This window comes from Pleurodeles waltl, chromosome 4_2 (genome assembly GCF_031143425.1).
Source record: "Pleurodeles waltl isolate 20211129_DDA chromosome 4_2, aPleWal1.hap1.20221129, whole genome shotgun sequence".
In the NCBI taxonomy this organism is placed as follows: domain Eukaryota; kingdom Metazoa; phylum Chordata; class Amphibia; order Caudata; family Salamandridae; genus Pleurodeles; species Pleurodeles waltl.
Genome location: NC_090443.1, coordinates 418909558 through 418929115, shown reverse-complemented (window position 1 = coordinate 418929115; position 19558 = coordinate 418909558). Strand labels below are relative to the sequence as shown.

Sequence of the window (19558 nt, the reverse complement as noted above, 5' to 3'; positions counted from 1 at the left end):
CCAGGGAACTTACACTGGAGGCAGACCTCTGGGTGAGTACCAGAGAGTCTGAAGAGGCATTTGGGGGGGGGGGGGGTGCTCTTTAGAGGAGTGGTCTAGGTATTTCCCAACCAGGTGAGGTAGGGAAGGATTGTAGTGTCCCAGGTAGGTCCCAGTGTAGTGGGATGGGTGAGGGACCCCATGTCCAGTCTCAGAGGAGAGAGAATGGGAATGGGCTGCGGCCCAAGGTGCCTGAGATCCGGTCCCAGGTCCTGGAGGGTTTCATGAGGGAACACCAGGAGGGGAGCCTAGCCTGTACCGTAGGGCCATCTGTTGAGGGAGACCCCACAGTGTCAGGAGAACTTGGGGGGGCGGCTGTAGCCAGCGCCCCACCAGTTATGGTGTCTGGCAGTACCACTCCTAGTGAGGGGTTGCAGAAGTCCAGACAGAGGGTTGAGAGGGGGTTGTGGACCCCAGTGGAGAACCTGGAGGGTCAGAGGTCAGCTCTGAGTGCAGAGCCCCCCAGGAATGACCTTGGTGAAACCATTTCTAGGTTGGGGGGAATCAAGACTCTGTCAGATGGGCAGAGGTCAGGAGACCTGCGCCAGCCAGACTCTTGTGTGGCCCTTGGGGACAGTGTGTCTCTTGAGGGGGGTAAGTGTGCCCCCCTGGAAGTCCTGGTGCGCCAGGCAATGGTTCAACCGCAGGGTGGTGACTCTGGGTTGAATGATCAGGTTGAGGGGGTAAACTCTGACCTGATGGGGGGTAGGTGTCCTCCCAAGGAAGTCCTGGTGCGCCAGGCAGTGGTTCAACCGCAGGGTGGTGACTCTGGGTTGGATGACCAGGTTCAGAGGGTAAACTCTGACCTGGTGGGGGGTAGGTATGCCGCCCAGGATGTCTTGGGTTGCCAGGCGGCGGTCCAGTCTGTGGGTAAAGAACCTGGACTGGAGGATCAGGTGCAGGAGTAAACCCTGACCTGAAGGGGGGGATGTTTTGCCCAATCACCCCCCTTGGTGTGATCTCAAGGGGTACTCTCCCTGAGGGGGGGGTGCTGAACCCTGAGAGTAGGGGCAGGGAAGAGAGAGACTCACCCCTGACCCCAGTGCAATCTAAAGGTACAGACCCTGAATTGGAAGGCCAGGTTCAGGGTGCCACCCCTAACCTGGAGGAAGGGGCTACTGCTAACAGTGCCCCTACCATGTTGTCTTCTTGGGGGGCCACTCCTAGCTAGAGGGTGCAGGACCCCAGAAGGGAGGGCAGAGAGAGGGAAGCCTCACCCCTGGCCCAACCTGAAGGTACAGATCCCAGGTTGGAGGACCAGTTGCAGGTTAACAGCCCTGCACTGGTGGAAGATTTTTGCAGGACTGCTTCTACAAGCACCCTGACAGTTTTTGACTCTGTGGGTGCCGCTCCTGGAGGGAGGGTACAGAGCCCCAGAAGGGAGGACCAGGGTCAGGTTGTCATACCTGACCTGGTGGAAGAGATAGTGGTCAAAGGGTGACAGGCACCTGTGGCTACCGCCCCCCAATCTACACAGTCACAGTGGCTAGAGAGGCCTGAGGTCGGGCTCTCATCCCTGACAGTTGTCAGGGGTCATTGTGGCTTGCTGTCCTGGTGGACAGAATTGCCCCTGGGGGGGGGGGGGGGGCGGGGCGAGAGTCACACCCTGGGGGTGGAGTGGGCAACACCACTGCCCATTGGGATACATCTGTGAGCAAAGTAAAGTTAGGTGCTGCACAGATGGTGTCTGCAGATGTGGAGAAGGGTTCCCCATGGGTTAGCTTAGTAGGCCCTGAGAGTATGGACAGAGGGATCCAACTGGAGTCAGGAAGGCGTAGAACTGGAACATGCCCCTGCTGTTGTGGGCCTGGGTCCTTGTTCTATCGCCTCAATCAGGGAAGTACATCAGACTATTGATTGTTCTCCCCTGGCTTTAGGCTGGTAGGGGGTCGTGTTGGACTTTTTTGCTTATCCAGGGTCATCCCCAATCTTTTTGCCTCCTGCCTCCTATTTTTTCTGACCTGTTGCTGTTGGCTTTTGAACTCTGAGCACTTTACCACTGCTAACCAGTGCTAAAGTGCATATGCTCTCTGTGTAATTTGTATCGTTTGATTGGTTTATCCATGATTGGCATATTTAATTTACTAGTAAGTCCCTAGTAAGGTGCACTAGAGGTGCCAGGGCCTGTAAATCAAATGCTACTAGTGGGTCTGCAGCACTGGTTGTGCCACACACCTAAGTAGCTCTGTAATTATGTCTCAGACCTGCCACTGCAGTATCTGTGTGTGCAGTTTTAACTGTAAATTCAACTTGGGAAGTGTACTCACTTGCCAAGCCTAAACCTACCCTTTTCTTACATGTAAGGCACCCCTAAGGTAGGCCCTAGGTAGCCCTAAGGGCAGGGTGCAGTGTATGGTTTAGGTAGGACATATAGCAATGTGTATTATATGTCCTGTATTATATGCCCTGACAGTGAAATATTGCTAAATTAGTTTTTCACTGTTGCAAGGCCTGTCCCTCTCATAGGTTAACATGGGGGCTACCTTTAAATCTGATTAAAGTGTTGATTCCCTTTGGGAGCGGATGGACATGTGGAGTTTAGGGTCTCTGAGCTCACAATTTAAAAATACATATTTTAGTAAAGTTGATTTGAAGATTGTGGGTTTGAAAATGCCACTTTTAGAAAGTGAGCAATTTCTTGCTTATACCATTTCTGTGACTCTGCCTGTTTGTGGATTCCCTGTCTGGGTCAGTTTGACAATTGGGCTGGTTGCACCTCACACTAGACAGTGACACAAAAGTAGCTGGGGTGTAGTCTGCATTTACTGATGAGCCATCTGTGCTAGGAAGGAGGAGAGGAGTGGTCACTTACACCTGAAAGGGCTGTGCCTGTCCTCACACAATGCAGTCTCCGACCCCCTGGTGAGTGTCTGGGGCCTGGCCTGGGCAAGGCAGGATTTCACATTCAAAAGAGACTTTTACTTTGAAGTAGGCCTACTTCGAAGGAGAAATTTGGTATAAGAAGGGCACCCAAAACCACAGACTTTAGATCACTTCTGGACATCAAGAGGAGCCTCTGCCTGGAGAAGAGCTGAAGAGCTGAGGAGTGCTGCCCTGCCTGTGACTGTGCTTTGGGGAGCTATCCTGCAGTTGCTGCTTCTGACAGAGTAAGAGGGCAAAGACTGGACTTTGTATGCCTTCCATCTTGTGAAGAAATCTCCAAGGGCTTGATTTAGAGCTTGCCGCCTGTTGTTTGAAGTCTCAGAGACAGCAAAGACTTCTCTCTGCCAGCACCTGCAGTCTCTGGAGAGACTCCTGCTCTGACAAGTGGTGCCCTATCCAGTCCCTGGGCCCTTGAAAGGAAAGCTGGTGGAAATCTAAGGATAGACTTCGGACGACTTCAGACCGACGCTGCTGCTGAATCCAGTGACGCCGCCTGCAACCGAATCCGTGATCTTCGCTGGAACGCGACGACCTTCGCAGGCCCGATGCTGCTGCAGCCCCACTGAAGTCCGCAACTCAGTGGAAGTCGCCGCACCACGTCGTGACTGACGCCGCTCGAAGTGCGCGGATTCAACGTTTCGCACAGACGCCGCAATCCCCGACTTCGCACATCGACTTGTTTTCACTCTTCACCAAAGGTACTGTACTTGGGGGTCTATGCCACTCCGTGTCCGGTGCTGCTGGTGTTGGATTGTTGAGAACGACTCCGTCACGACACCTTGTTAACACCTCATTGAAGCATTTTGTGTTTCTAAACGCTATTTTTGAGTTTAATCTTTAAAAATTCATAACTTGGCTTGTGTATGTCGGATTTTTGTCGTTTTGGTCTTGTTTTGTTTAGATAAATACTTCCTATTTTTCTAAACTGGTGTTGTGTCATTTTGTAGTGTTTTCATTAAGTTACTGTGTGTGTTGGTACAACTACTTTACACCTAGCACTCTGAAGTTAAGCCTACTGCTCTGCCAAGCTACCAAGGGGGAAGCAGGGGTTAGCTGAAGGTGATTCTCTTTTACCCTAACTAGAGTGAGGGTCCTTGCTTGACCAGGGGGTAACCTGACTGTCAACCAATGACCCCATTTCTAACAACATGCATACCTCAGTCTACTGCTGAGACCTGGCGAAGTTGCCGCACAGTTGTCACTCACTAAGACCAAGCAGGAGAAAGTCCTTCCATGTGGTTTATGACCAATAAACATACTCCAGGTAGCAGGCTTGTTCCTGTGTACAGACCCTTGCTAGTACCAATGACTTACCACTGCAGAGAATGCCAGTACCACCACCGCGCCAGCCACCTCTGCGATGAAGATAATGAGGATTATGATGAAGAACTGTAATGGAAGAAAGAGAGTCTTGGTACAAAGTATTAGGACAACACAGGGATCGTTCTTTGTTAGTCTGAGAGAACATTAACCCAATCAATCAAATTTGACACTTCTACCTATGGGACCACTGAGAGTCTGAGCCCTATTCTTTGGCTGTGCTACCACCTCCTTTAACTTCTCTGCTTTTGGCCCAAGTTTTAGGATAGTTAGAAACTGAGATTACCCAGGATCTGAACACTAGCTCCCTGCCCCTCCCCTCAAGACTGATCAGCTTCTTACCCTTATCTCAGGACTCTCCGTCTTCATTTCAGAACTTGCCTAATATTGAGTCTCAAGGTTTGCCACCTACACCCATGAGATGACCTGGGACTTTACCTCTAATCCCAGGATCTTTTGACTCTTTTCCTGGGAACTCTCAGGGTGCTTTCCTCAGAGTTTTGTATCCCTAGACTGCTCGGGCCCTCTCCCAAGTCTCATGTTTACATATATCTTTCTCAGGATTCTCCAGCAACTCTCAGGGTCAACTCCCAAGTCTCATAGCTATCTATCTCCACCCCTGATGCCACCCGGGACCACTAGAGTCCTGGGCACAGTCTAAGGAGTCCCTTTCTCTGTCCCTTCAACCTCCAGAGTCCTACTGCAGAAACCTATCTGTATCCGGTCTACTCACCACCATCAGTAGGCACCTACTCTCCTTCATGGCACCACAGCAGCCCAGGAACCCCATGAGGAGCAGGAAGCATCCAATGGCGATGCAGAGGTACCCCACGTTCGTCAGCTGCACCAGCTGTGGGGCGGCCGTCCCCAGGATCTTCACAAAGGAGCCTCCATCAACCTTGACCCATATTCCAATACCCAGCACTGCAATGCCACCCACCTAGGAGGTCAAAGAAAAAGGGCACAGCGAAGCACAGAGGGTTACTCGCTGGCACCATTAAGAGTCACATGAATGGGAGGTATTGGTGAGAACTGTTTGTGTGTAGAAGGGTGAGGTATGAAAACCTACAGTGCTCCAGGTCTTTAGGAAAAGTTTGTAAGAGTCCTAAGGTGCCCAAAGCTCCAGGCCACAGGGGACATGCAGTGTAAGCACTGCAAGCGCACAGCCCCAGGCCCCTGCTGGCTGTTTTTAGTGCTGAGGGTGCAATGCTTCTGGAGCTGTATTATGTAAAGTGCCCCTGGGGCCCAATGGGTGTTTGCACCCGCATTGCCCTCCCCCAGGGCACTTTGGTATTACGGAAGTGGCTGCAGAAACTTGTGCGGTTCCTTCTGTAATACAGATAGTGCTGGTGCACATATAGCGCCAGCGCTATCATTAGGGTGCATTCCCTCATTTGCATCGGGGGCATGGCCCCATGCAAATGAGGGAAGCTCTTTGCCTCTGCGCCTGTGCCAACGTGGGCACAGAGGCAAGCATGCCTCAGCACAATATAAATAACCCAAGGTTAGCATTCTAACACTTACCATTACTGAAGCCAAGGCACCAAGTTACACATGCTTGCGTTCACTCCTACTGCCTGACGAATGGGAAAGGCTGGGATCTATGCCTATGAATGATGGATGGCTGCCCTCACGCAGGGGTGAAGAATCCAACGCCCAAAATCATGACGCTAAAAGCATCAGTGGCCTATAATAGAAACTGCCATAGACCACAATGGAAATGAAGGACTTTAGAAAGCTAAGTCCTGAGTCGTGTGTCAGTGTAGAAAGTTTATTTACTGCCTGGCTTTCATCTCCTACTTCAAAACGAGGCGGGGCAGGCAGCCTGAGACAGACAGTCCAGACTTAAATGCATCGATTTCTTTATAGGTACGATCGTATCTCTAAACAAATGGAGCTGTTTAATATTTTTTTTATGTTGATGTGCAGGGATTTCAGAGGGGCGCAGCACCTTAGCATTAGAGGAGACACCACCCCTGGCAGAAGGGAGATCCAGTCCTTAGAGGCACACTACTCCACTATTGTAGGTGGGGGCCACAAAATCAGGTCACTAGGGATAGTCCTTGTAGGCACAGATCCCAAGGTCATTGGGGGCTTGCTGCTGAAGCCATGGGACAGACCAGAGCTCAGGCCGGCAGGACACACTGTTCAAGTACTGTAAGGAAGGGCCGCAGATATCAGGCCACTAGGATCAGGGTGCTGCAGCAGTGGGACAGTACAGGACTCTGTCCATAGGGACACGCTGCTCCAGCACCATATGCAAGGAGCATAGAGATCATGTCTCTAGAGACAGGTTGTCCAAGTCCTGGGAGCACATTTCCCATGGTCAGTGGGGACATGCTGCTGTAGCAGTGGGACAGAGCAGAACTCGGATTCATAGGGACATGCTGCTCCAGTACTGTAGGCATGGGGTTCGGATACCAGGTCACTAGGGACTGGCTGCTACAGATCTGGGGAGAGCAGATTCTAAGGGCACTAAAGATAGGCATTGCTGCTTGCTCAGTTATTTATAAAGGAAGCTTCCAGTTTTTGTCTTTTGCTAATTCAGACATAAAAAACGTCCATTTCTTCATATATTTATAGATATGGAAAAATGAAAATAGGCATTCTTTTGGATGACTCCCAAAGCTGTCAGTCATGACTCCCAAACCAACACTTGTGCAGGATGGCATACAGTTGAGGAAAATGAAAAGGCACTAGGGACATATTTACATGCGCCGCCTTAGCATCAAATTTTTTTTACGCTAAGGCGACATTAAGGCGGCCCCCACCTTGCGCCTAATTTACAAAGTGGCACCCCTTGCATCACATTATACGTGTGTCAGGTATAATGTATGCAAGGGAGGCGTTCCCCCATGGGAAGTCCCCAAAAATGGCATCGTGAAATTTACAAGATTTTACTGCGCCATTTTTTCCATCATTTTTAAGGCCTGCTCAGGGCAAGCGTTAAAATGACACTGCCATTATACCCTATGGGCCTCCCTGACCTTTGCTGGACTAGCGTCAACATTTTTTATGCTAATTCAGCAAAGCGCCCGCACAATAGCGTCAAAAATGTTGACACTATTGTGCTAAAGTGTGGCATGGTGCGCTGTATAGTAAAAAGAGTGCTACCATGGTGACGTTAAGGGGCACAGGGCGACACAAGAAAAGTGACACATTGGAGCTGATGCGCTACTTTCTTGTAAATATGCCCCTAGGTCTCTTAATGAATATTTAAACAGCTGCAGCTGTGCAAGTGTTTGTACTACATTGTGACTGTTTATGTCTGAGTCTATTGCATAGAATTAATGCGACATATATGGCTTCTTATAACACTAAAACCCAACAGGCATCCAAATGTAAATGTACACTTATTGGTTAAATACATTTGTAAATACACTAGTTGCAGTGTCATTGGTTCATCAAAAAATACAAATACATACAAATATATCTGTAAAAACTGAAGAGCCTACGAGGATGCTAATAGTAGAAAAACTCACATTTTTATACATTCTCGTCATCCAAAAGCATCAGAGTAGAAAAAGATAATCGTAGGTAGTGGCTGCCTACACCCAAAAGTGGTAAGATTACCAGGCATGTGATGCTTGTGGCAGGAATGGCTGTTCACACCCAAAATCTCCCTACGCTGCTTCTGTCATACTTACAAAAATGATGCCGTTAAATACAAACATCATGGTCTTCAGAAAGGAGAAGCAGCCCATCTTATCTTTTGTCCTGCAACAGAAGCGAGAATGTGAGCATTGCAACCAAAGTATATTTTATTTTATTTGTTTATTTTGTACAGAGCAGGCCCCACAGCCTCATACCGGTGGAGAAAGAACAACGGTATAAAAAAAATGGAAATCTTGTAATAAAGGTAGTTTTATAGACCAGAAAAAAACGTGATGCTCTGAAATGAATGGGGCACTTCTGAAAACATCAATTCATTATTAGTCTTCTAAAAGTCAATATTTTTTTGCTCAAGCTTTCCGAAATAGAGAATAACATTGTCCCACTTGCTTGTGGGATCTTCCGGGAGCATGTACAAACTTCACAGAGAAAGGCTAAGAAATAAAACATTACCTTGTAGCTTCTAACAGTAAAGACTTTGAGATATCATCAGCTCTTAAAAACATAGGGCCACATTTCTGGGGATTTGGCGTAGGGTAGCCCAGCAGGTAACCTTGCTGCACTGCCCTATGCCAAAGTGAAAGGACAAGAATGTGGCAGCATAGCGCCAACGCAGCCACACTTGCACCATAGTGCAAGGGTGCCTGTGTTCTCAGCAGGATTGTTTTTGTGCAGGAAGGGGCATCTACCTGAACAGAAACAAACCACAGAGGTATTTTTCCTCTTTAGTACACATGGAAAGAGTTAAAACACAGAGAAATAAAAATGTTCTCCTCGTTATTCCTGCTCTGGGGAGACGTAAGGTTTTGGTGCATCCCCAGGTGTACATCCTCTCCTAATTTTGGGGATATGTGAAAATCCATGGGTGTTGGTGGGAAAACCCACCGCAATGCTCATAGAATGCCTCCCTGGCACAGAGTTAGGCAACACAGCAACTTGCATTGCCTTGCTAAACTCCATATCTATGAGACGGTCCAAAGCTACGCAAAGCGTGGCCTCATAGATATGGGTTTGTAGTCTGCGCTGCCAAAGAGTCAAAAAAGTGACGCTCTGGCAGCACACAGGGTTCATACATATGCCTCTACGATTTCTAAGTCCTTCCTTTTACCTTTGGGTGACACTACATTAGCCATGGAGGGTGAATAAAGCACTCGTGTGAAACACTCCCTTCTCAATTTCCACTTATTCATTTCACATAGTTCTGTGTTAAACATTTGAGACAGCAAAACAAACAAACAGTGCTCATTACTACGATTCAAATGTGTTTGTTGGGATGTTAATATATTCTATCGTTTTTATTAAGCCAAATCTAAAGAAAAATAATTTCGGACTTGAGAACAAATATATAAACAGTTAAAAATGAATCTAAAAATTGCAAATGTGCATTGAATGCAGTTCCATATCTGCTCTGAATTCAATTCCTAGATTGCATCTACAAAATGCAGATTTAATGTTCGTTGCACAATGTGAAAAATGCAGGATGCCTAGGCCCTTGAAGTGGAAACATTCACAATCTTATGTGTGTGTTGGCCACTATATGTTTCCATGGACAATAGCTAGCCGGGTTATTTCTCACACATGCTAAGCATACTTTCACGTTGTTTACTATGTCAGCTGTTTATTTTTCAAAGGTGAGGTTGTTGACTATGTAATTGCCTGTTTAGTGCACTCTTAATTGCACTGTGGTTGCAGGCATGCCCTCATTTACATGCCAGCTGTACTGCTTATTGCTGCTCGTCTCTCAGATTAAGCCGTGACTCTGCACTCTTTCTGGGTCTGGCTCAGAAGCAGCTTGGTGTCAGGCTTATGCAGTCACGACAAATCATAACTAACAACCATTTGCAAAGTCACTAGGTCTGTGTTGGCTCACAACTTTTTGAATTTCTCATTTTAAAAAAAAATATATTTGTAAAAGTGTATTACAAAAAGTGTTTTGGTTCATCAAACAATCTAATCCATTTTGGTTTCATCACCTTTGGCAGTCCCTTGCTTTAAAACTGACCACTTTTTCTATGTAAGTGAATGTTATGAAAGACCAGAATGCCATCGCTCACAGTGAAGTTGGCCTGAGGTTAAAGTGGGCTGACCTATTGCCTTATGTTGCCTGCTGTAGTGGGCCTACAAGAAATATGTGAATGACATAAAATGACACACTAACAGACCAATGGATGAAGAGGACTTGTTGAAAGTCCCTAAAAGTAAGTACATTACATATATAATTTTACTAAAATCAAAATGCATATGTTTACACTCACAGAGGTGATTTGAGTCAGCTTACTTCAGCTATAGGCTCTCTTCTACTATGAGTAATGGCATTTTGTTTGATCATTTGAGCAGATACATTAAAAAGTAGACTTCAGTGTCACAATTGATAAGGCAGTACATTACTTTGCCAGTGATTTTTTTCTTTCAAATTTTTTAACGTTGTAGCCATCTTTTTGTGTTTAAACTATGTCTTCTGGTTACACTAATTCAAAGTTAATAATACCTTTTCTTTCCACCAATAAGAATCAGATTTTCCTGTGATGCACAGTAGAATTCAAATGGATGTATGTACCTGTTGTAAGTGCCTTTGCCTGCTAGAGAGCACTTGTACTGATCTCTTAAAATTATATAGAGTGGTTATTATTTATGTGTATTTTTGTGTATTGAAAAAACATACCAAACATGTTGAGGCACCCGAATGTTTTATTTTTTTCTTCTTTTTTTTTGTAACATAGTTGCAATAAACATAAAAAAATTAACCATTGTACAGATTTCCTAAGGCCAGACCAATTTTCTTTGCTAATGCTTTTTTAGAGATGAGGTAATTTCCAATTAAATAAATCGAAATACTATTTGAATTACGCTTCCCCCAATCATATATATCATATATATATATATATATATATATATATATATATATATATATATATATATATATATATATATATATATATATATATATATATATATACATATGTCCAGTTAAAAAACAAGGGCAGTTCAACTTCTAGAAACACAAACGAAATCAATTAGAGACAAATAACGAATTCCAGGATATGATGGAATAACTGGACTTTCTTCCACAACAGTAGTAGATGTAGAAAAGCCAACAACTGTAATTTCCTAGGACGAACTAGCCAGTTGCAAGCTGCCTGAGTAGCATCTTTAAATGCACACTGCGTCTCTGCAAGTCTCAATACAGGTTTCAGACACTTTTCCTTAGGAGTACCATCAGTCAGTTTTTTGTGGGTGGTTGATGTTGAGTCTATTTGTATCAGCCCTCCACTAAGACGTTTGAGTTTTTTGAGGGTTGGTGGGGGGTTCGTGATGAGAAACTAATCAGTTTAAAAATCTCTATGAGGAGATCAACCTAAGGGTGTAGCGAAGGCCCCTGCAGGGCAGGGACACTCCCACCTTTCAGGGTAGCCCCACTCAGCCCTAGGCCTATGGATATCTGTGATATAGGGAAGTCTTAGGGGCCCCTCACAACATTCTGTAGTGGGGCCCCATCATTTTGTGTTACCGGATCTACCCCCTCTATTTTCCGGAGGAGATATTGTTTGACTAGGACTTTCTGAAAATAGTCTCAGCAGCCAACTAGGAACTAGTACATATAAAGCATGGGAGGCAGCTTATACCCTTAGGGAGCCAGGGTTGGGCTTAGTGTTGGTGCAACCAGTGCGGACGTACCTGGTGCTGACCTGTGAAGGGGGGTGGGGAATGCTCTGTTTAATGTTTATAAATACCTCATGGGTTTAAAAGCACCTGCTGCAGAGTTCCTCCTGTGTCAAACTGTTTCTAGGGACCAATAAAGATGCTAAGATAACTCTGGTAATGCTCCTGGTGGAGGGAGATCAAGTTTTTCTAGTGGCAGCTTTGACTCATCATGAAGTAGCGCCGACGGCTAATAGGCAGGGGCATAGCTTGGACAGTAATATTGAGGGAGTTTGAGCTTCACGTTTTCCAACAATCACCCAAGCATATAATGTTCAAATACATTATACAACAAGCAGGGCGCACCAGAGGGTCTTAAAGGGCAGTGGGAAGTGAGCGGAATGTGGATTGGTACGGGTACTAAGTGAAGGAAAACACAATACTTTGTGAACTAACCAACATTTTTGAAGACTTTCAAAACAGAGAAAGGGAGAGAGTGTGTGTGTGTGCGTTTTTGCCTGGCGTATATCAAAATCCCTGGTGAAATCCGACAGACACATCACCATCCGCGACTGAAAGCACCTGTACCCAACTATTTACCAGAAATTACATTTTTTGGGGGGGAGTAACACCCACCTCCCCTGAAACTACCACCCCCTCTGTAAATATGTCTGCCGCACAGAAGGGTACTGTGCAGACCAGAGAGCTATATTTTGTGTGGCTAGCTTTGTAGGGTACTACTTTTGTCACAGTCATCTTTTGTTACTTATAGGTTACAATACTAATATAGCACAGTGATCTATGAATTGTCATCAAAGAGATTCATGCAAACTGCATGGTATAAATTAGAATGTTATTTTCCTCAGTCTCTCATTATTCTAATATTACAAAAAGGGTTCATTATCAGTAAAAGCCAAATCCAACCACTGTGGCAGATTTTTGATCCTATGTTTATGCTTCTCCAGACCAAAGTATCTTAAAATATACCGCTTACTAGCATCTATAAGATGTAAAAGCGTGCGTGCTCACTATTCCAGCGTACTTGTTTGCTGGAATATGTACATGTACACTCCTATTAAAAGTATTGACCCTAAAAAAAGTGCCAGTACTCTCCCTTTCAAATTAAAGACGTGCCAGTACTGAGTTCCTGCTCATTTAAAATACTGCGCTCTCCAAAATCCGTCAAGCTTTAATGAAGGCCTAAGCGACGAACAACGTGGAAAACGTGAGGTGCGCGTTGCCGCCATCTAGTGGAATTTTTTTTTTAACATCTCAGAGGTTACTATTGATTTTTTTCAGCCTTTGTCTTTCACATACATGAAAACACGGACATTTCTTGGCAGCGAAATGAAGTGAGAAGTATATAATTTCAAATTATGCTTTGCGAGAAAATGTTAATGTGACTGAAGATATATATATATATATAGATATAGATCTATATATATATATATATATATATATATATATATATATATATATATATATATATATATATATATATATATATATATCTAGGGTCGCAGATAGAAGAACTTTAGCCACTTGCCAGGCTTTGATTTGAAGTGCTGCGCTTCATGGGAAAAACAGTGCAGCAGGCCCCAGCGGGTGTATTGAAAGGGTGGCAATATTTACGTCAGGTGAAAAACACACTCAGGGGACCGCCTTCATTACATTCCCACGCGCAGCGCTGTGATGCTGTCTGCTATGGCAACGCCTCTTGACATCCCCTGATACAGTTCAGAACCAAACTGTCTGCTATTTTGGTGTCGAAGTGAAGTGAGGTTAAAAAGGACTCCCATGTTTATGTTTTTTCTTTGGAGTTTTATATAACGCGAACTCGAACCGAAGGTATTGGAGGGCTTTACATGTGGACCGTTACATTACACGAGGACACATTTATTTTTTGGTAGTCACCATAGATTAAATGATTTACCCAGAATCACAGGATGATGAGCTAACACCGAGGCCTAGTACACCAACACCAAAGTAGGCAGCTATGGCCCTCATGCCACAGCCTCTCGTGCTTATAATTTTAAGTACAGGGGTTGTATCACATAAAGTGCCCTGTTTACACTTGCTTTGTGCACCCAGGGGCACATTGATACTATAGAAGGGGCTGTGACACTTGTGCGTCCCCTTCTGTAATACCAATAGCACTGGCACCAATAAAGCACCAGTGTGAGTACCAGAGGATGTGGTCCCATGCAAATGAGGCAATCCCTTTGCCTCTGTGTCCACGCTGTGTCATACGCACGGGCGCAGAGGCAAAAAAGCTGTCAGGAGGCACACTAACAGTGCACCACATAAAAGGTGGCATGCTGTCAGTGCGCCCCTTGATGGCAGCCCTCTAGAGGGGGGACAAGGGGTTCCCATGGACCCCCAGACATCCCCTTACAGGCAGGTGCAATTACTCCCTAGGGTTCAGTAGTGGGTACAAATTAAGGAAGGTGAGGGTGATTTGAGGGTGGGCAGAGGTAAAGGGAGTTGAGGGTGACTTGAGGGTTGAAGGGTGGGGAGAGGTAAAGGGAGGTGAGGGTGACCTGAGAGTTCAGGAGTGGGAACAGGTAAAAAGAGATGAGGGTAAATGGTGAGGGTGACTCGAGAATTCAGGAGTAGGTAGAGGCAAGTGAAGGTACGAGTGACAAGGGTTAAGGGGTGGGTAGAGGTAAGGGAAGCAATGGTGACTTGAGGGGACTATGGAGGTAAGGATAGTTTTAGGGTTTGGGGTGGCTAGAGGTAAAGGGAGGTACAGACACATTTTGTGTTCAGGGGTTTGTAGAATTAAAATGAGCTAAAGGTGATTTTAGGGGACAGGGGTGGGCACAAGCAAGGGGCAAATCAGGATTTGCTTATGATACAGCAGTGTGCCTACTGATTTAGGTGTCTAATTGAACTACCAACTTTTAAGTCAAGAAATCAGAGTATGCAAGCGTGTGTGTGTGTGGGTGTCTGTGTGGAGCGACGGCAAAGTGAACTTTTTTTTTTTTCTTTTCTAAAGTACAATAGACCTCACGGTGACAGCACATAAGCTGTCTCAGCCGAGGCCTAAAAAGTGCCTTTGCTCCACACATTCCCGATCTGGGGCGGCGCACTTGTGGGCAAACCATCTGGCCTTCAGAAGAGCTTTAAAGTCTTTGTTTTTTAATTCCCTCACCCCTTTGTCGGTCCTGTATACATTTGTGCTGCTTGCCTTACTTTGTTCGTCTGCGTGTCTTTGTGTCCCAGACCATGAAGCTACTCTGGCGTAACAGAGCTTTATAAATAATCAGATAAACTAAATACAAATAAAATATATATCTTATCTGATACAATAACGCAACCCGCGAGTGTCCCATAACAGGCATCAGTTACATCACGTGGCAAGCACCGGTCTTTACTGTCGTATGACACCCCCTTTGGGGCACAGTGACATTGTTTGGATGGATGGTGAAAGCCCTTTGCCTCCTACAATCCCTTCGTTACACACCACTCTCCAGCACTGCCGCACACACATGCAAAGCAGAAAGGTAGCATTTCTGGCCTTTGTGGATAGCAAGGAAAGCTTCTGATGTTAGTATACTTATCAACCCGAAAAAGGAGAGCTGTACTGGCAGACGGTACTCTCTCTAATGTACCAGGTTCTATGCTCACCAGAATCGAAGCTCCTTGTCTCTATGGCCCTGAGGACCGGGTGCCTCCCCTGCCCATCACAACCAGTCCGTTCCTTCCACCGGGAGCGGGACACCTTGTTCTGGTCCTCAGAGGCTCTGGGCTCTCCATGCCAGTCCCTACTGATCTGGAGTCCTGTGCACCCTAACACTCGATCGGCTTCTCCCCTGTGACCTGAATTTCTGCCTCCCCTGGAATAGAAAACCTGGTCACTACTGCCTAGAGGCTCTATTGCCCCATGACTGGATGAACTTCTTCGTAGGGCCTGATGAATCTGCGTGCCTCCAAAGACTGGGAAAGCAGTGACAGGACCCCCATTGAAGGAACAGTCCACCCCTAGGCAACCGGGCTCAATGACCACCTCCAGTACGGGAGACGCCCACAGAGGCCTGGTGCTCTGTCTGACTAGGCCTGGAGCAGCATGCCCCTTGTGACTGGAGCCAGTGCTTTAAATGGGTCGGTACTCTCAGGTACTGAGTACCGGCACTTTTTTATTTTGAGAGGGAGAGTACTGGCATATCTCAAGAAAAACGTAATACTTTTAATTGGAGAGTACCGGCACTTCTCAGAAACAAGCAGGTACTCTGTTACAGAGTACCTGCAATTCTATTTTTTTTCTCATTTAAAGCACTGACTGGAGCACAGTTCCCCAATCCAGCCTCACGCTGCGCAGGAGCAGCATGCCCCTAGTGATCTTGGGCTCAGAAGTTGGGAAGCATGCACCTAGTGACCGGAAGCTCAGCAATGGTGAAGCATGCCCCTAGTGTCCAGCAGCTCAGGAATGGGGAAGCATGCCCCTAGTGATATGAAACTTAGCAATGGTGAAGCATGCCCCTAGTGACCGGAGGCTCAGGAAAGGGAAAACATGCACATAGTGACTGGAATCTCAGGAATGGGGAAGCATGCCTCTAGTGACCGGAAGCTCAGGAAATGGGAAGCAAGCCCCTAGTGACGAAGCAGCTCAGGAATGGGGAGCTTGGCCCTAGTGACCGGAAGCTCAGGAATGGGAAAACACGCCCCTAGTGATCTGGGGCTCAGAAATTGGAAAATGTCCGTATTGACCGGAAACTCAGGCATGGGGAAGCATACCCCTAGTGATCTGGAGCTCAGGAATGGGGAAGCATGCACCTAGCGACCGGAAACTCAGGCATGGGGAAGCATACCCCTAGTGATCTGGAGCTCAGGAATGGGGAAGCATGCACCTAGCGACCGGAAGCTCAGGAATGGGGAAGCATGCCCCTAGTGATCTGGAGCTCAGGAATGGGGAAGCATGTCCTTATTGACCGGAATCTCAGGAACGGGGAAGAATCCTAGTGACCGGAAGCTCAGTAATGGGGAAGCATGGCCCTAGTGACCGGAAGCTCAGTAATAGTGAAACATGCCCTTAGTGACCGGAAGCTCAGGAACGGGGAAGTATACCCATAGAGACCAGGAGCTCAGGAGGTATGCACCTAGAGACCGGAAGCCAGGAGCGGGGAAGCATGCTTCAAGTGACCAGAAGCTCAGTAATAGGGAAGCATGCCCCTAGTGACCGAAAGCTCAGTAATAGGGAAGAATGCCCCTAGTGACTGGAAGCTGAGATATGGGGAAGCATGCCCAAAGTGACCAGAAGCTCAGGAACGGGGAACCATGCCCTTACTGACCGGAAGCTCAGGAACGGGGTAGCATGCTGCTGCTGACCGGAAGCTCAGGAACTGGGAGGCATGCCCCTAGTGACCGGAAGCTCAGGAACGGGGAAGCATGCCCCTAGTGACCAGGAGCTCTGTGATACACAGTGCGGGAATACCCACCCCTAGCGACCTGCTCCTCTGATCTCCCCAGGAATGGGAATGGAGAAGCGTACCCCTGTGACCAGTTCTGTGAACCCCCAATTTCCTCATCCTAGTCAACAAGTGAGATGTTCCAGTGACCTGGAGCTCGGTCTCTACAGGATGTGTATCGAGCATCAGGGCCCTAGTGACAGTGAACACTACAAATTCCCAGATCACACCCCCGTCCAGAAGCAGCAGGCCCCTAGTGGCAGTGACCTCACCCCTGCCATCACCTCGTCGCAGGATCAGAATGCCTCTAGGGACAGGTAACTCTACCAAGCACCGGCCCGCACACCCGCCCCGGGGGAGCAGGCGCCTTTAGTGGCCAGGCGCTGTGTCCCTAAGGCCGGGTCCCAAAGTACGGTCCTCTGTGTCAACTCACCGGAATAGACCCTCCTAGTGAATGGGAGCGTTGTTCTCCCCGAGTCTGAAGTAATCTGTCCGAACTGACCCTGGTGCTCTGGTATCCCCAGTGCAGATGTCTCCCTCTGGTGTCCTGGAGCTCGATGCCCTGACACAATACCAGTGACTGCAGCTCTGTAGTACTCACACTGGGACAGCTCCTGTCTCTCACCAGTGATCCGGAGACTCAGCCACCTCATCTTACCTAAAGTTTATCCAGGAGAAGAAGTCCTTACGGGCGCTTGGATACCTCGAGACATAGGGCAAAAGTTAACCAGTCCTCTTAAACAATAACTTTTTTCAACCACAAAAATGTTCCAATAACTAGCTTGCACAAAAAATTAACCCTTTGGTGTCCACCATACTCGTCACTTACGAAGACTTTATCCTGCCTTCCCAGTTTAAGAGCCCAGTCCAGAGACGGACTGAACTTGCAAAGAAAATGTAGGGCCATTCCACTACACTGGAGCGGGGAGCTGGAACAGGGGTCATCAAATCTGCAGTACTGGGGCAGATTTGGTTACTTTTCAGGTAAACTGATAGGGATGGGGCAGAGTCGGTCACATGTTGGTTCACCCAGAGCCTGTGCGTGGTTGTCTTACCTTAAACAGCTGCAATAGGAGGTGTGGGTGCCTTTTCAGGCGTCTCTTCTTTTAATGGTGCTTCTCTTTCCTTCTGTCTCTTCACTTCACTTCAAGATCTCCTTTCTTCTGTATCTCACTGTGTCAGCCTTTATCTCTCCATTTCTTATCTGTTTGTCTCTTCACCTATTATCTTCCTGCTTTTGTCGATCATCTTTCTGTATCACTCATTCATCACCTCTTTACCTGTCGCTCCTCACTCCTTCATCACACCTCCAATACTCTCTTGCTTTTTTCTCTCTGTTAATGTCAAACCTGTGATTTTCCTTATTTCCTCAAATTCTCCGTCTGCCTCTAACACTCAATTTCTGCTTCTCTCTGTTGCAGCCCCCGCTCTAAATCTGTGCCTATCTGGCACTCATTCCTCTCTCTGCTTCACATTGCCCCTTACTGTGCACCTTCCAAACCCTCTGGGACTCCGGCAATCTCACTCTTTTTCCTTCTGGTGCTTGTAGTTGAGGTCTCCTGCTCCACAAGTCTCCCACTCTTCCTGCTCCTTCTCAGTCTCGTGGTATATTGTTGCCAGGACAAGATAATGATGCAGCACCAGGTATCCCCTCTTCCCGCTGTCTGTTTCCTAAGCCCTGCTAGTAAATGTGAAGCCAGCGGTATAAAGTCAGTGAGTCATGTTGTTGAGGCTGAAATCTCTTCTCCTAGCTACACCATGAGATGTACCTGAAGTGCGTCTCTGGGATTCCAGATCACAGCTGATGCCTCCCAGGAGGACAGCCAGGCTCTGTACGCACATCTTCATCTTCTAACTTTAACCTTTTCCTTGCCACACTGGTCACAAGACTGGCAATCAATCAATAGGGTCAGAGAGCAGTGCTATGCAGGGAGTGTTTTTTGCATTTATTGAATGTTGTTAGGTTTAGTGCAAACATTTATGTTTCGAGATCTCATTTCATGTCTACAACCCTCATTGTGGCTACTTCATGTGTGTTTTGCCTTAAGGTGCAACAGGAGCTCTGCCTGACTCAGCCCCCGTTGTGGACAAGAGTTATGTTTTGAGAGGGAATCTGCACACCGCACTACACAACCAACACTGGGTGTCGTCTTAGTCTCGATCTCAATATGAGATGTGGTATCCATCTACTGCAGAGCACTATTAAACTAGAGGTATCTAGGGATGAATTTCATATCTGATGTGAGAGATTTGATCACCCTTCCTTGCTATCCTGTAGAATTAATGAGAAAAGTCCCTAAATGTAAAGGTTCTGCAGTACTTAATTTGAGCAGGTGGTTGCCGGTAGTGCCCAGAGGCATTTATTTTTGGGGACCGGCACTTATTTATCCTCTTCACATATTGACCAAGAACAAGAGAGGGAACGCACACAATGGTAAAGAAGGACACTTGGAGGGAAGACTGTCACAAATGGAGGGAGCAGAGACTGACAAGAGTGCAATAAAGGGGCAGGGAGGGTGCAGTAGTGGATTAAAGAGGCTGGAGATTCAATTGCACCTGCCGCCAGTTTCTGAGCGGAGCTTTGGCACCGGCACTCATTCTGTAACAAATTAAGCACACAGTAGTTAAGGGCAGAGTCAACCTGGTCAAAGACTTGT

The 19558-nt window shown here is 46.9% G+C and overlaps 1 protein-coding gene across 3 annotated transcripts in view; it reads right to left on the bottom strand.

Moving 5' to 3' along the window:
• The window catches only part of LOC138292837 (tetraspanin-1-like), a 54268-nt gene extending 35636 nt beyond the window's left edge, over positions 1-18632 (bottom strand). Inside the window, exons 1-4 of one of the 3 annotated variants that reach the window (XM_069231650.1) lie at positions 17957-18632; positions 7890-7959; positions 4976-5182; positions 4237-4311 (exon numbers count right to left, since the gene is read on the bottom strand). In XM_069231650.1, coding sequence (XP_069087751.1) covers positions 4237-4311; positions 4976-5182; positions 7890-7946 — 339 coding nt within the window. In that variant the 5' untranslated portion in view covers positions 7947-7959; positions 17957-18632. The other 2 variants (XM_069231652.1, XM_069231651.1) reach the window with 2 other exon arrangements.
• Positions 18633-19558: the final 926 nt, after the last annotated feature.